Consider the following 15,541-nt stretch of genomic DNA (forward strand, 5'->3'; position numbering starts at 1 on the left):
CAGTAGAACGCAGGAGAAGAAGGTTCAACACTCTTAAGCAATAAAAAAACAATGAAGCACAATTGCTAGTTTATCTAAAGTAATTTTTTCTTATTAGTATGGTTGAACTGGATCATCAAAGGTCAGCAGCAAAGACATTGGTTAATAAAATGGGATTAGATACACTTGTGATGTTTAACATACAAACCCGATTCCAAAAAAGTTGGGACACTGTACAAATTACGAATAAAAAAGGAATGCAATAATTTACAAATCTCATAAACTTATATTTTATTCACAATAGAATATAGATAACATATCAAATGTTGAAAGTGAGACATTTTGAAATGTCATGCCAAATATTGGCTCATTTTGGATTTCATGAGAGCTACACATTCCAAAAAAGTTGGGACAGGTAGCAATAAGAGGCCGGAAAAGTTAAATGTACATATAAGGAACAGCTGGAGGACCAATTTGCAACTTATTAGGTCAATTGGCAACATGATTGGGTATAAAAAGAGCCTCTCAGAGTTGCAGTGTCTCTCAGAAGTCAAGATGGCAAGAGGATCACCAATTCCCCCAATGCTGCGGCGAAAAATAGTGGAGCAATATCAGAAAGGAGTTTCTCAGAGAAAAATTGCAAAGAGTTTGAAGTTATCATCATCTACAGTGCATAATATCATCCAAAGATTCAGAGAATCTGGAACAATCTCTGTGCGTAAGGGTCAAGGCCGGAAAACCATACTGGATGCCCGTGATCTTCGGGCCCTTAGACGGCACTGCATTACATACAGGAATGCTACTGTAATGGAAATCACAACATGGGCTCAGGAATACTTCCAGAAAACATTGTCGGTGAACACAATCCACCGTGCCATTCGCTGTTACCGGCTAAAACTCTATAGGTCAAAAAAGATGCCATATCTAAACATGATCCAGAAGCGCAGGCGTTTTCTCTGGGCCAAGACTTATTTAAAATGGACTATGGCAAAGTGGAAAACTGTTCTGTGGTCAGACGAATCAAAATTTGAAGTTCTTTTTGGAAAACTGGGACGCCATGTGATCCGGACTAAAGAGGACAAGGACAACCCAAGTTGTTATCAGCGCTCAGTTCAGAAGATTCAAGAGTTTTATTTGTCACATACACAATTATACAGAGTATAACCAGCAGTGAAATGTAGGGGTGCATGTCTGATGGTATGGGGTTGCATGAGTGCGTGTGGCATGGGCAGCTTACACATCTGGAAAGGCACCATCAATGCTGAAATGTATATCCAAGTTCTAGAACAACATATGCTCCCATCCAGACGTTGTCTCTTTCAGGGAAGACCTTGCATTTTCCAACATGACAATGCCAGACCACATACTGCATCAATTACAACATCATGGCTGCGTAGGAGGAGGATCCGGGTACTGAAATGGCCAGCCTGCAGTCCAGATCTTTCACCCATAGAAAACATTTGGCGCATCATAAAGAGGAAGATGCGACAAAGAAGACCTAAGACAGTTGAGCAACTAGAAGCCTGTATTAGACAAGAATGGGACAACATTCCTATTCCTAAACTTGAGCAACTTGTCTCCTCAGTCCCCAGACGTTTGCAGACTGTTATAAAAAGAAGAGGGGATGCCACGCAGTGGTAAACATGGCCTTGTCCAAACTTTTTTGAGATGTGTTGATGCCATGAAATTTAAAATAAACTTATTTTTCCCTTAAAATGATACATTTTCTCAGTTTAAACATTTGATATGTCATCTATGTTGTATTCTGAATAAAATATTGAAATTTGAAACTTCCACATCATTGCATTCTGTTTTTATTCACAATTTGTACAGTGTCCCAACTTTTTTGGAATCGGGTTTGTATTTAATTATTGCAGGTTTGCATCATATTCTGAGTTTGCATTTCACTGTTTTAAATCATTTTGATGAATACTAAATCTGTTTTTTGCGAGTGGGATGAATTAATGCACATTCACATTTAGTCTAGAACTACAGTAACAGCGCTGTTCACGCAGTGTACTGCCAGCCAATAAATGGGGAAAAGGTAACTGGCGAAAAAGTAACTCAGATATTTTATTGTAAATTAAAAAGTAATGTGTTACTTTACTAGTTACTTGAAAAAAGTTATGTTATTACGTAACTCGCGTTACTTATAATGCGTTACCCCCAACACTGCATATGACTATACATATCTCTCGCGCACTGTCGCTCTCTCTCTCCGCGTTTGCTTCACTTTACTAATGCATTATTAAAATCACAAGTTGTGTTTGTTAACATTAATGCACTGTAAACAATGGAATAAACTGTATTTTTATTAACTAACAATAACAAAGATGAATAAATATTATAATAAATGTGTTGATCATTGTTAATTCATGTTAGTTAATACAATAACTAATGTTAACAAATGACACCTTATTGTAAAGTGTTACCAATATTTTTAACACGTTAAACTGAAAAAAATTAATCGTCTGCGTTAACACGCTAATTTTGACAGCATACGTATGTGTATATATATATATATATATATATATATATATATATATATATATATATATATATATATATATATATATATATATTTATTTATTTATTTATTTATTTATTTAAATTTTATTACTTATTGAATTATTGCATATCATTTCATTTTAGGTCTATATCTCTTTTCAGGTTTAGAGTCTGGTTTGGATCCTGGTGAGAAAGAGCGGTCATGCTTTCTCCTCAATCCTGCGGTATCCACCGGACCCAGCCGTCCCACTGCCCAAGTCCTCCCAGTCCAGAACGAACCCTCCCTCTGTCCCTCCCAAATTAATTTGTCCCCTCCATCCTTGTCCCTCCTATCCCCAGGCCGCGTTATCAACTCTCCCCGCAAACTTCGTCCACCCCCTCTCTGTTCAGAAGAACGTCCCAAACCAATGGGGTCTGGGGTCACCGTGGGTGTCCGGCTTGAGAACATCTTCCCTGGGTTGAATCTTGACGGTTCTCTGGGGCACCAGGATGTGTCAGGCCCCCGTGGGCCCCTCACAGTGCTTCGCTCCCCTCCAGGTCTCATGGTGGAGACCAGCACTGCTCTCACCTCCACTTCTAACACCCTCCATCATGTTTCCCACCCACCCTTAAATTTACAAGTGTCGTCTTCTGTTCCACGCACAGGATCGTACCCTTTCTCCACCCTGTCCTCCTGCCCCTCATCGAGTTCCTCCACTAGACCCACCTTCTCACCTGTCAGTGGAGTTCCAATAGCAACAGCCAGTAACGTTCCCATGGCGGCAGTACCCGGGAACACATACTGTGTTAACAGTACGCCCACAGTCACGCCCAGTTCTAGCCCAGCATCCACAGAGAATAGCAGCTACGCCTCAGTGCAAGCAAACAGCGCTAACTCCAGTTCCTCATTGTGCGTTTGTAGCTCTTGCGGTTGTAGCGGCAACTGTGGCTCGTACGGGGCACTTCCGGCTAGCTACGCCGGATACTTTCCACATCAGTTTTCAGGAACATCAGTATTCACATTAGGGCCTTTGCTTCATTTCAGCCCCCTCCTTACAGGAAGTGGTACCGCCTCCCCCTTTTCCTACCCCCTGGTGGCCCCACCTATTTACAACAGCAGTCTGTCACATGACTCGCAACAAAATTTTGTGCTTCCGCCAGTGCAGGCTTTTCTAGGGGGAGGGGGTGGTGTGTACCAGCCCCATGGAATGATGGGAAATGGAAGCTCTGGGCATAAGAAAACAGGGAATGTGTCCTGCTATAACTGTGGGTTGAGTGGGCATCAAGCACAAGACTGCAAGCAGCCAGCAATGGACTCTGCACAGCAAGGTAACAGCACTGTTTATTAAGTAGTGCTTACAAACTCATAACACCTGAGCAACCACATAGCAATACTCTAGCAACCACCCAGAATATCCTAAAAGCAAATTAGAATCCACCCAGAATACTTTATAGGGCCCTATGATTTCTGCGATGCAGAAAGCGTAGACGGAATCGTGGAATCTGGTCACAAAAATGGAATATACTGTATAACACATCAATGAATCTGTCTACACGGCATAAATAATGTCTTATTTACATCACCGCAACATTTTGTTCATTATAATGAGAGGATTCGTGAGCTTCCACAACTCAGGACTGAACAAGAACACTGGTGTTCTGAGTGATGAGTGGATTCTGATTAACTAAAACTCCTCTGATTGGCCATTACATTACAGAAATCAACAGATATGTCTGTGATTTGCTACAATGTTCAGCGCTGCAAAAACAGCACGGAAACACAAATACACATTTACTTTAGTTTTGTTGTTTATGTAGTTATTGAAGTTAAGTTTGCCGGTTCCCGCTTGCTTCTTTCCTGAGTGTTGAACTTTGTTTTACATATATACATTTTCCTTAAATCATCCTGGCGACCCATTTTTTAAGTCTCGTGACCCACTCGAGGGTCGCGACCCAGGGTTTGAAAACCACTGCTTTGAGCATTTTACTGTTTCTAATGATTAAAAATATCTCATAAAGGTTTTCACAGCAACCCAGCAAAATAAAAGTTTGGTTTAACTTCAAGAAACTGTGAGAGAAATGTATTACTTAATGTAATGATACTACTACTACTAATAAAATTAAAACATTTTTTTTAAATATTTACCAGAGAAATTATTTACCAGAATTTATTTATTTATACATGCTAAAAAATAAAACTGAATTTGAGAGAAAAAAATGTATTTAATAGAGCCTTAAAATTTAATAAATTGCTAATTACTTTTGATTAATTTTCTTCATTTCTAATGAATGTTTTCAAATGTTAATCATTTTCAAACATTTAAACCAGGCATTAACCTCACAGTAGATTCACACTGATTCCTGTCAGATTTTCAAAATCCTTCATCACTTGAATTAATATAAAAATTTAATTTTAAAGCACAGATTTTAAATGCAGAGTACAAATTCCAAGTATGGGTAACCATACTTGGCCATATGTCACATCAGTTTTTTTGTTTTTGCAGGGACTTTTCGTCTGAAATATTCCCCACAGTCAGATAGCCAGGACTCAGGGGAATAAATGGTCTGAATGAACTGGTCTGGACCTGCACCTTCCTCAGTGTGTAAAGACTCTTGATGTGAGACTCCGCTGAGCAATGGCATTACAGTTTCTCTTTACAGGAGGATCGAGTGATGGAGTTCCATCAATCAGTTATGGCTTCCAATGAAAGCCTTGTGCCAAAGTTACTTCACGTTGGATCTTAGTAAAGGGAAGTTCAAAGAAGAATTCACTCTTTTTGTGTTCTTCACGCTGTTTTTCTCACTTGAGACTTGCTTGAGCACTGTGGAGCAACCAATAGTGTATCAGATCATGCTGCACATGTCATTCTTGGAAGCAAAACGAGAAGATTTTGCTCGCCAAATAAAGTGCAATTATGGCCACGTCTTTTTGCTCATGGTCATTCTTTGGGATTAAGATACTGGCAATCTTTTTTTCTGGATGTTCAGAAAGGAAGGAGAAACTGGCAGTTTCAAAGTCACTTTCAATCTCAAGGTGTTTTTTTTTAGCTTTTTGACTACAGGAAATCTTAATGTGTTTTTCCTGTTGTAATCATGGCGTATTTGTTAATATCTGGGTTTTTGAAAACGTTTGCTACTTTTGAAATATATTTTTTTTTATTACATTCTCTTCGTCATAGAGGTGCCACATCAAGTGGCGCTCAGATAAAATGTTTATACAGTCAATGCACTTGAGACCACTAAAGCTTTTTTAATTCACTAACTTTCTTGAAACTGTACAAAAAACTTGTTTTTGAACTGAGAACTGAACACAAGAGGAAACCGTTTTCAGTATGTCACACTACAAAGGTCAAAACATGGGTTTCTCCATGTTGTTTCTCAATTACATTAGCCTAAAATTTTTCCAAAAGTGTTGAAAAAGGTCAGATTTTCACCATTAGGCGCATTTAGCCAATAGATGCCATTCCGTTGTCATTGCCGAACATTTTTGATGTTTCTAAGCAAATGGTGATATTTCTGTTTATAAATTACAAAGATCTTGCGTCGCTGGCTATGCATGTCGCCTGATTTACCACGTGTTGTATTATGTCTAGTATTACTGCAGGAAAGCTTTTGGCCTAAAACGACAATGCTGAAGCAGCCATTTTGTATTATGAGGTGATTGTTTAATGAAGTTTGATTGTTGAATTTTTGTATAATGCATCACTTTGACACTTTTTTAAAAATGAATTAAAATTGATTTTGAGAATTTTGTTTAAAGTTTGACCTTAAGAAAAAAGTACCAAAGAAAAAGCCAGACAGGATGCATATTTCTCTTTTATTTTTAAAATATCAACAGAAATAGAAGTGTGATATTGCTGTAAATCTGAGCAGGAGAAATACATAAATGAGCTTAGTTCCATAATAGGTTGATAATCCTTTAAAGTTAAACTCTCATTCAAACAAAACAGTCACTTTTGTCAATTGCACAATAGTAGCACATATGAACTGTTTTTTACAAGAACAAAACGAAAAATAACATCTCTTTAAATAAGAGCAAGACAAACAGCAATTAAATGCTCAGGAGAAAAGGCATCTATGCTTATCTGTACAGTTTACTGTAAGACATACAGACGGAAAGAGTACAACAGCTCACGGTTATGTATTTATAAAGGCGGAAATAATCCTCTAAAGAAACTGAAAAGTCTAAAAGCGTGCACCTACAAGAGCAAGGATGTTCGGGCAGCACTCGTGTCTGTGATTGAGCTGCCCTGTCTACCTTGGGCCACAATCGCTAAAGCCACATTCATTCGCTCAATGTATCATTGAATATAATTAAATTTTCCTTCCTTTTAAAGCTTCACACTACATTCAAAGCAGAATATCTTGTATTATAAATTGCTTACTATTTATTTCCTCAGGTATGTCCCACTGGATCATACTTCAAATGTCAACAAGGCAAGTAGGACGCCGTTTCGAACCTCGACTTACCGATCAAGTTATGAAATCCAAGAACCTCAACGCTCATGACCCAATTAGCAAAAAGCTCGAGGGGGTCTAACAGGAAAATGGAACAGCGGAAAACACAGTTAGACACCTACAGGTAAGGAAAGGCTGTCGAACTCAACAAATAAAGAGATTCGGCGAACAGCGGGAGGGGTTAAAGGTCACCAGAGTGCGTTGGCAGCAACGCGACCCCTCCAAGCTAAAATGAACCTGATGGATAACATCTATTTGGCCGCCTAACGTTACACTAAATGCCATTTCGGAAATTCAACCGCTAAGAAATTGAGATGGTTCCATCTCTACACCCAGAAGTCTTTCGTTCAAGTATTATGTTGTGTAAATATGGATCATTAGTCCAACTACCCATAACCTGTCCTACAACCTAAACACCTAATCGGCTTCTCTTCCATTATTAAAACTCTAATTATTTAGAGGGAGCCGAGGTTAAAGGGCTGAGATGTGGGAAGTTAGGATTTAGCTTTGGAGAATGGCTGGGATGGGTGAGCCAAATGACTAAAAGTTCAGTTGGTTCCTGTTTGGATGGGGATGGGAAATAGGATGGGGATATTTGCCAGGGAGAGGTCACAAGAGTTCAGGGTAGGTCGTATCATTGTCTGAGAGTGAAAGCCAATCGTTTTGCCATTTTTTACTGAGGACACACAGTTCCAAAAGTCTCCTGGGATGCGTAGACCATGTACAGGAAGCCGTCCTCGTCTCTCTCGCGTTCGTAGACCTCAGAAATGGCGGTGGACACAGATACCATGCTGTGACCATTGACAAGTAGGAAGAAAGCCTGGTTGGAGTTGAGCTGGAGGCGTCTCCTATTGGAAATGCACATAAACCAGATGCATTAGTGAAGTTCTTTATACAAGGCAGGAGATAAGACTTTTTTTTTGGTGTTACCTGATGATCTTAATAAGTTCGCTCATGTTTACGTGGTCAGGAACTAAAAACTTAGTTTTGTCAAGAATCGGCAGTTGCTTTTCTCCCTTGTATCTCTCAATGATGACCTGAAACAAAACCAACAAGCTAAACATTAGCATATACGCATATTTATTTTAGTGTACATAGTATGTGCGCTCTACTGTTCAAACATTTAGAGTCAGTACGTTTTTAAAGATGTCTCTTATGCTAACCAAGGTTGAATTTATTTGATCAAAAATACAGTAAAACAGCAATATTATCAAAATTTAAAATAAGAATTTTCTATTATAACACATTTTAAAATTGAATTTGTTACGATAACAAAGCTGAATTTTCAGCATCATTACTCCAGTCCTCAGTGACATGATTCTTCAGAAATCATGCTAATTTATATATTTGTGACTCAGTATAATAATATTCTTGTGTAAACAATGGTAGACATTTAGAGTCTTTACATAGAAAGTTCAAAAGAACAGCATTTGTTTGAAACAAATCTTTTTTTAAATAAATGTCTTCTCTGTCATTAAAAAAATATCTAACCCCAAATTTGTAAACAATGGGGTGTATGCATTTTTTAATTACAGTATTTTGTTGATCATATTTACTATATTTTTCTTCCACCACTTTGTGGTCCAACGCATCAATATAAAAACACTTAATTTAAGTTTTAGAATAATTTAAAACAAAATAATTCAGTCTTAAATCAAGTCTGTCCAAATGTTCCTATTCAAAGGATTTGCACTGGGTGGTGGTTTGTGTCTATTCAGCAGATGGTAAGTTGACCACTTTATCCTGGTTAGTTTGAATAACAATTGAGACTGCTAACCCTGAGGCATTATCAATAGAGGTGACACCTGGCTACAATACCACTGACTGGTCTTTAAGAGGCTGATAAAGGCCCTATACATATATGCAAACGCAGACATTCATGTGCTATCTCTTTTACTAGGTCTATTGACAAGCTTCCTTTTGAGATTATCCATAAAATTAACCTATTATGCTCAAGCATGTTTTAACACTTATCACTGCCTTGTTCTGAAGGCCATCTGATTTTGTTCAAGTAATTCAACAAAACAAAAAAAGAAATTCTACCATTATTTAACTTGCCCTCATGTTGCTCCAAACTTTCTTTCTTTTTTTTGGTGGAACACAGAACATATATATCAAATGTCTCAGTGTTTTTCATCAATACAGCAAAGGTCAATGGGGTCCAAGTTGTTTTGGACCCCATTAACGATCATTGTTTGAACTAAAATAGCTGAACCATTTGTGAAAATATCTGTTTTAGTTTGTTCCATAGAAGTCACATAAGTCATAGAGGTTTGAAACAACATTAGGATGAGAAAATGATGACAATTTCATTTTAGAGTGAGTGAACTATCCTTTCAGTCTAGTGTTTTGTGATGATAAATTGATAAAATGTAAATATGCAATAACATCCTCAAACAGGGCAAATATGACCATATTCTAATGACAATATTCCATTATAAAGGTCTATACTGATAAACACTTTACAAAACTTGCATACTAAGTGTGCAAACAATTTTAATTGGTTATCAATTTTAATCTTCATCTCAAGCTCCACGGACACAAATATAATCTTCTTACTGGGATCTTGCTTGGATGCTGTTCGCGGATCAGCCGTACATCCTCCACCCGCTGCTCTGTAGAGAGGAAGTTGGAGTGGATATTAGATACAGCAGATCACAATACAGGATGCATTAAAGCACAGACATTTTACTGAGCTTGATATGGGTTTGGATCTCAAGTATCAATCAATTCTCCAAAGGACCAAGTGTTTAGCAGGTCCACGTTAAACTTCTTAGACCTATCCTGTGGTTCAGTTTCAACCGAACAAGGAAGTGCATCGAAACTAAGAAGGTTCTATTCCAAATGAAATTGAATACGTTTGAGGCTGCATAAATAATGACTACATTTTCATTTTCGGTCAACTGTCCCTTTAAGAAAACACCCAACAATGACTCCAGTGTTTATGTCTGTTCTTCCCACTTAAATTACTTGGAATATTAGTTTATTTCTTTGTTGTATAAGAATTTGTTCCCCATCATTTTCTCTTAACGATTTAATGAACAGAAATGAAAAAGAAACAAGGCAGGCATCTGTGTACCAAGCTAACTAAACTTTGAACAAAATACATGACAGTATCTACAGCAACCATAAAAGTGTAGAAAACACAGCACTACATTGACATTGTAGAACAAACTACGTTTCCAAAGAATTAGAGACACGAAAGAACAAAGATAAAACTGTGTCTTGTGAAGTTTCGTGAACTTGAGCACGTGCTGCTGATGTATGAAACGTGCAATAATTGAGAAATTGTGGTAACTTTTGGTGTCTGACGACTAAACCTCACCCATTTCCGCAAAATGTGTTCTTTAGTTTCGTTTTGAACACCTGGTTCATCCTTTCTTTTAAGTTTTACTAATAAAAGCATTCACTGTACCTAAATATGATTAAAAAAAAACATAAATACGTATAATTATAATTTACACTTCTCATGTAAAAATGATATTCATTAAAACTCGTGTTCGACCGACTCGAGAATCAGGTTCAATTCGCTTCCAATCGTGAACGAGTTTGGTTTTTCTTTATAGAAATATATATATATTAGTTTAGAAAGCCGCCGCTACTAACATGAGCTTGTTTGGGCCTATTGTCACAACACTGGCTGAAGATAGTATTTCTGGTCATTTACGGGCTGATATCTGTTCACATAAAGACACATGGGCCTTATTGTAAACACTCCAATATATCCTCTTACAGTATCGATAAAATAAGTACGTTATGAATACAAACAAAGGCCAAAATGCTGTCTAGCTAAGTCTCTCACTAATGTTATCAGCTAGTTTTCCACTTCAGTCCCAAAAAGGGATGGAAAACAAGAGTGGTAACGGTTACTTTAAATGGCCTTCAACTGAACGCAATGATGACTGTATCAGAAATACTTGTCTGATATCTGAACAGTCCCTATTAAAATATTACAAAAATTATTTCGGCATCGTTGTTTGTTTACTCGAGTCCTTCCAAATAACCTTAAACGACGAGTCCCATCCCCCAATCCTGCAGCTAACATCTGCCCACAAACAAACAAAGACATTGCAACATAGATTCGGGGTTTGGCATGTTGAGATAAGAATTAGATAAGAAAAACTGATGTTGTTGTTTATGTTATAATCACGAGTCTGTATGTTTGTATAGTCTGAACATCCACGGCCGACACCCTAATAACACAGTTAACAGTAACAACAACACCTATTTTTCTATATTTAGTAATATAATAAAATACGTGTATTACATTTCTACACTCTAAACTACAATATTCAGGTATTTTAGGTAGGCATTGCTGTATATAAACGACAATCACAAACTTTCCCAGAATATAAGCTTATGTAAACAAGTCATAATCATATATAAGAAAAACAGCAGAAAAGCGATTATCTGATACTTACCAAATGTCCTCCTTTGTTTAAATGTCTTTTCCGAAGGCATGTTTAAAATGAGGTGACACCGTTTTCTTTAGGCAAACTTGCCTAATTTCTGTCCTTTCCTGTCTCTGATGTTAACCTATGTATTAAATAAAGCGAAATCGTATGTTTCAGTTGCGTGTCGCTGCTTCGTCCTGTGAACCCCGTCTTACGCAGCAAAACAAACCAGTCAGCTGACCTCTGACGTCATGACGCAGATGCTGTGTACGTGAAGGAAAAGTCTGACCGTTCCTTATTTTTCAAACACGTTTTTCCCAAGGACATTGTGGAATAAATTTTCCCTTTGTGAAACAGTAAAAAAAAAAAAAAAAAAAAAAAATATCTGACCTCTCAAGATTGCAATGAGGCATATTTTGCCTGTGGCAGTTCTTACTTATCCTGTATGCTTACTCTATTCATACTTGTTTCAGGTCAACTGAATTGTCGGATTCTGAAAGACTTAAACTCTTTTCAAGCTTGTGTCAAACTTTTTACTGCAGTGAATGATTAGAGTCAGTCAACACATGTTGGGGCATGTTGTCACAATATATGAGGTTAGTATAATGCAGTGGTGATTTAACAGGCTTTTCAGACAGTATTTAAACAGCAAAACAGTTATGATTTAGCAGAATTTGTGGTTTACACAATCTAGTGTACTAGTTAATGCTTGCCAGATGGCTCAACCTTAAATCATACTGTTGTTCTTGTAGTGCTGAGATGAATCAAAATGGTCAGAGGTTGAGACGGAGTCAGAAATCAGTTGTGTCATAAATAAAGAAACAGATTTGTATGGAATCTTGTTTCTGCCACGAGATAAAAATAAAATAAAAATGTGACTTTCTGTCTCACAGTTCTGAGTTTATATCTCACAATTTCAAGTCGGAATTACAAGATGTAACTTAAAGTTGCAAAGAAAAATATTCAGAATTAGTCAAATTGAAAGGCGCAGTTACCTCTTTTATTCTGTGGCGGAAACAGTGAAACTGATTTGCTCAGAATTCAGAAAAAAGTCAGAAATTGCAAGATAAAATATCTTACAATTGACTTTTTTTCTTAGTAATACAAGTTTGTATCTTGCAATTCTTTCTTTTTTCTCAGTTCTGAGGTTGCATCTCACCGGTGTTAATTTTGATTTAGATTTAGTCATACCATTTAGTTTGTCATTTGAATTGTTTTTAGTTTTAGTCGACTAAATCTACAGTAAATGTAGTCGGCTAAAATCTAATGGGTTTAGTTACAGTGCATTTATTAAGCATTTCTCTCGTTATATAGGTTTGATATTAAGGTTTTATCATGATAGACACTGATTTAACTGCGGTGACACACAACATGCCTTTATGTTAAAATTAAATAAAACCACTTCTCATAAAGAACAAGAACACGGTCTTCTTTTTAATGAAATATCAATGGTTATATAGGATAATTATGCATTCTTTATAGCAACTTGTTTACAATATTCTTCATTCTTTCAAGCAGATATATTTATTTCTATAAATACATTTAAATTAATCTTTAGGGCTACTAAAGTTTTTCAGTCAAGACTGAATGCTCGTCAAAACGGACAATTCGACATCATTTTATGTGTAATTCTCTGTTCATGTGAGACGCTTTCTGTGTGTGTGTGTGTGCTTCAGTGTCTGCGGTCAGAAAACTGGACTGAATCGAGTTCTCTATTGCGTGTCAGATTTACATATGTCTGTGCTTCACTTACTCCGACATATTGACATTTTTGAATGTTTTATGAGACGTGCAGCGAGTGTATTATAGCTTATGTCCTGCCGGTTCATATGTATGCATCTAACCTCTTAACTATGCACTACAGAACTATGTTCTGATTGAATCTCTTCCCAAATCGTCCCTCCCTAACATTTTTGTCTCGTTTTTATTCGTTGACGAATGTCAATAGATCTTCGGCATAGTTTCTGTCATTCAAAAAGAGTTTTCGTTCGCTGTCGGTGAAAAAAATGTCGTTGACGACAATTATGACAAATTATTTGTAATAATTCATTATAATAAATGCTGTGTTTTGTTGGTACTGTAAACATATGCAAAGCAGCAATACAGTAACAATATTTATAACAACATTGACTTATTGTAGTCAAACCAAGCCACTATTGATGTTAACTTAAAGGGATAGTTCACCCAAAAATGAAAATTCTGTCATCTTTTACTCACTCTCAAGTAGTTCCAAACCTGTATGAATGTCTTCGTTCTGCTGAACACAAAGGAAGATATTCTGAAGAATGTGGGAAACGGAGCAGTTCTGGGGCACCATTGACTTCCATATTTATTTTTTTTCCTACTATGGAAGTCAATGGTGCCCCAAAACAGCCGGGTTACAAACTTTCTTCAGAATATCTTCCTATGTGTTCGGCAGAACAAAGACATTCATACAGGTTTGGAACTACTTGAGGGTGAGTAAATGACAGAATTTACATTTTTGGGTGAACTACCCCTTTAATATAGAAATGTGTCATTTTGAAAGCAGTGATCTGATGCTGAAAACACATGGAGCCAAATAGTACAAACATTCCTACTTTTGTTTTATTTGTGTTATTATTTTTAGAGATGTTCAAACGTAAATGGGACCCATGTCATAAAAAATGAACCACAGATACAGTATGTGATAAAGGTACTCAGTTGTTTATTCCCTTCCAGCATATTACTAGGCTTGACAAGGTCTGTTTTGCCAGACCCTGGTATATTCAGTGACTCACTGACGATCAGGGAGCATGTAAGTGAAAGGGAAAACAATATTGACAATTCAGCATTGTTAGCCACTAGGCGTCCACGCTGCAAAATGATTCATTTTTATTAAAGTTAACCTCTTGAATACTGAATGGATTGTTAGAGTATGAATTGCAGCAGCATATTAATAACAGCAGAGCATTATTCTATGATAGATGGAAAATATAAAGTTCAGTTTAAGGGCAATTCAGCTTACTCAACACAGCAGCCTTGAACTTACCACATGAGTCATATAATAGGCTACATTATAATTTTACAGCGAGTTTTTTTGTTTGTTGCTTTTTTACATTTTATAATTTAAATGACAAACATGTTGTGTAGTAGATAAGAATTAATCAACAGACTCTTAACAGGTAAGCATATGAAAGAGGTTTTTCGCCTCACACAGATTTTCCCATTAACCTTCTGGTATGTTGGATCTGGTTCACTTGCATTAGTTGGAACACCTGTGCTATAATTGCACATTTTCCCTTTTTTTCCTTTTCCTTCTGTCTTTTATTTTTATATTTTTTACACATTTGTAGTGTCATGAAAGATGAAGATATTAAAAATATGTTTATACTCAATATTAGTTTGAAAAAAAAAGAAAGAATATACCTACAGTATACATAACTGGAGACTCAATTGGCTTTAACATTTATTATTATTATTTTAATTTTCAAGGTACTGGCTATTTGGAAACTCGGGACTATGATGCAGCAGAAATACACAAATATAAAAAGATTTTTATAACTTATATCATTTAATTGAATAGCAGATGCATCTTTGAGATGCATCTGGAAAAAATCCCATCAAACACATTGTCATACATATTCTATTAGTAGTTTCTCAGTAAAAGCCTATTTTCTTGGAGGTCTGAACTCAAATTAAAACCCATCCAGATGTTCAGCATACATTCTTCCGGAAAATAATATTAATATCTCACAACTTATGTGCAACAAGAAATAAGACATCCCCCATGTCTATTCCTATTTAGCACTTTAAGTACTTACAGATTTCTTAAATTGCATCAAGCATATCAAGTTCAGTGTCGTGTAATGTTTTTCTGTATAACATTTGTAATATTACAAACTGGTATGTCTTACCACATTATTTTAATGTATTATCTTAATTATGAACATACTTGTAGTGCAAAGAGTTTTACCGTTTCCTGCACTTTGTTATTCTCCTTATTTCCCTACAGCAGCTAATGAACCGGAAGTCTCGCACATTTTTTTTTTTTAACTGAAATGTTGTATGATGTATATGCTGGTGCTGTCCTATATAGGCCTATATATATATTTTTTTAAATGGGCACCACAAAACATTTCAGTTAAGACCTATTAAACATTAGATTCATCTGCGCTTAAGCCGTGCCAGAGTACAGCCCAAGTAATGAAGATAATTCCGTACCTGGCTGCGATATCAGATTCTCAACAGAGATGGCGACAAAG

At 36.6% G+C, this 15,541-nt stretch overlaps 2 protein-coding genes across 2 annotated transcripts in view; one reads left to right on the forward strand and one right to left on the reverse strand.

Annotated features, from left to right (window-relative positions):
* LOC306868339 (zinc finger CCHC domain-containing protein 14-like) overlaps window positions 1-6,213 on the forward strand; it is a 33,108-nt gene extending 26,895 nt beyond the window's left edge. The window contains exons 12-13 of the mRNA XM_079414443.1: window positions 2,650-3,795; window positions 4,971-6,213. Of these exons, the coding sequence (XP_079270569.1) occupies window positions 2,650-3,795; window positions 4,971-5,026 (1,202 nt within the window). The 3' untranslated portion in view covers window positions 5,027-6,213. The remainder of the gene's footprint in view (window positions 1-2,649; window positions 3,796-4,970) is intronic.
* A 56-nt stretch (window positions 6,214-6,269) lies between these two features.
* Window positions 6,270-11,580, reverse strand: LOC306868340 (microtubule-associated protein 1 light chain 3 beta). The gene is made up of 4 exons (XM_079414444.1): window positions 11,346-11,580; window positions 9,484-9,539; window positions 7,855-7,961; window positions 6,270-7,772 (listed from the first exon to the last, which is right to left on the reverse strand). The coding sequence occupies exons 1-4, from the start codon at window positions 11,383-11,385 to the stop codon at window positions 7,598-7,600; spliced, it is 378 nt and encodes a 125-aa protein (XP_079270570.1). The 5' UTR covers window positions 11,386-11,580; the 3' UTR covers window positions 6,270-7,597.
* Window positions 11,581-15,541: the final 3,961 nt, after the last annotated feature.

This window comes from Barbus barbus (assembly GCF_936440315.1).
Source record: "Barbus barbus genome assembly, chromosome: 50".
In the NCBI taxonomy this organism is placed as follows: Eukaryota; Metazoa; Chordata; class Actinopteri; order Cypriniformes; family Cyprinidae; genus Barbus; species Barbus barbus.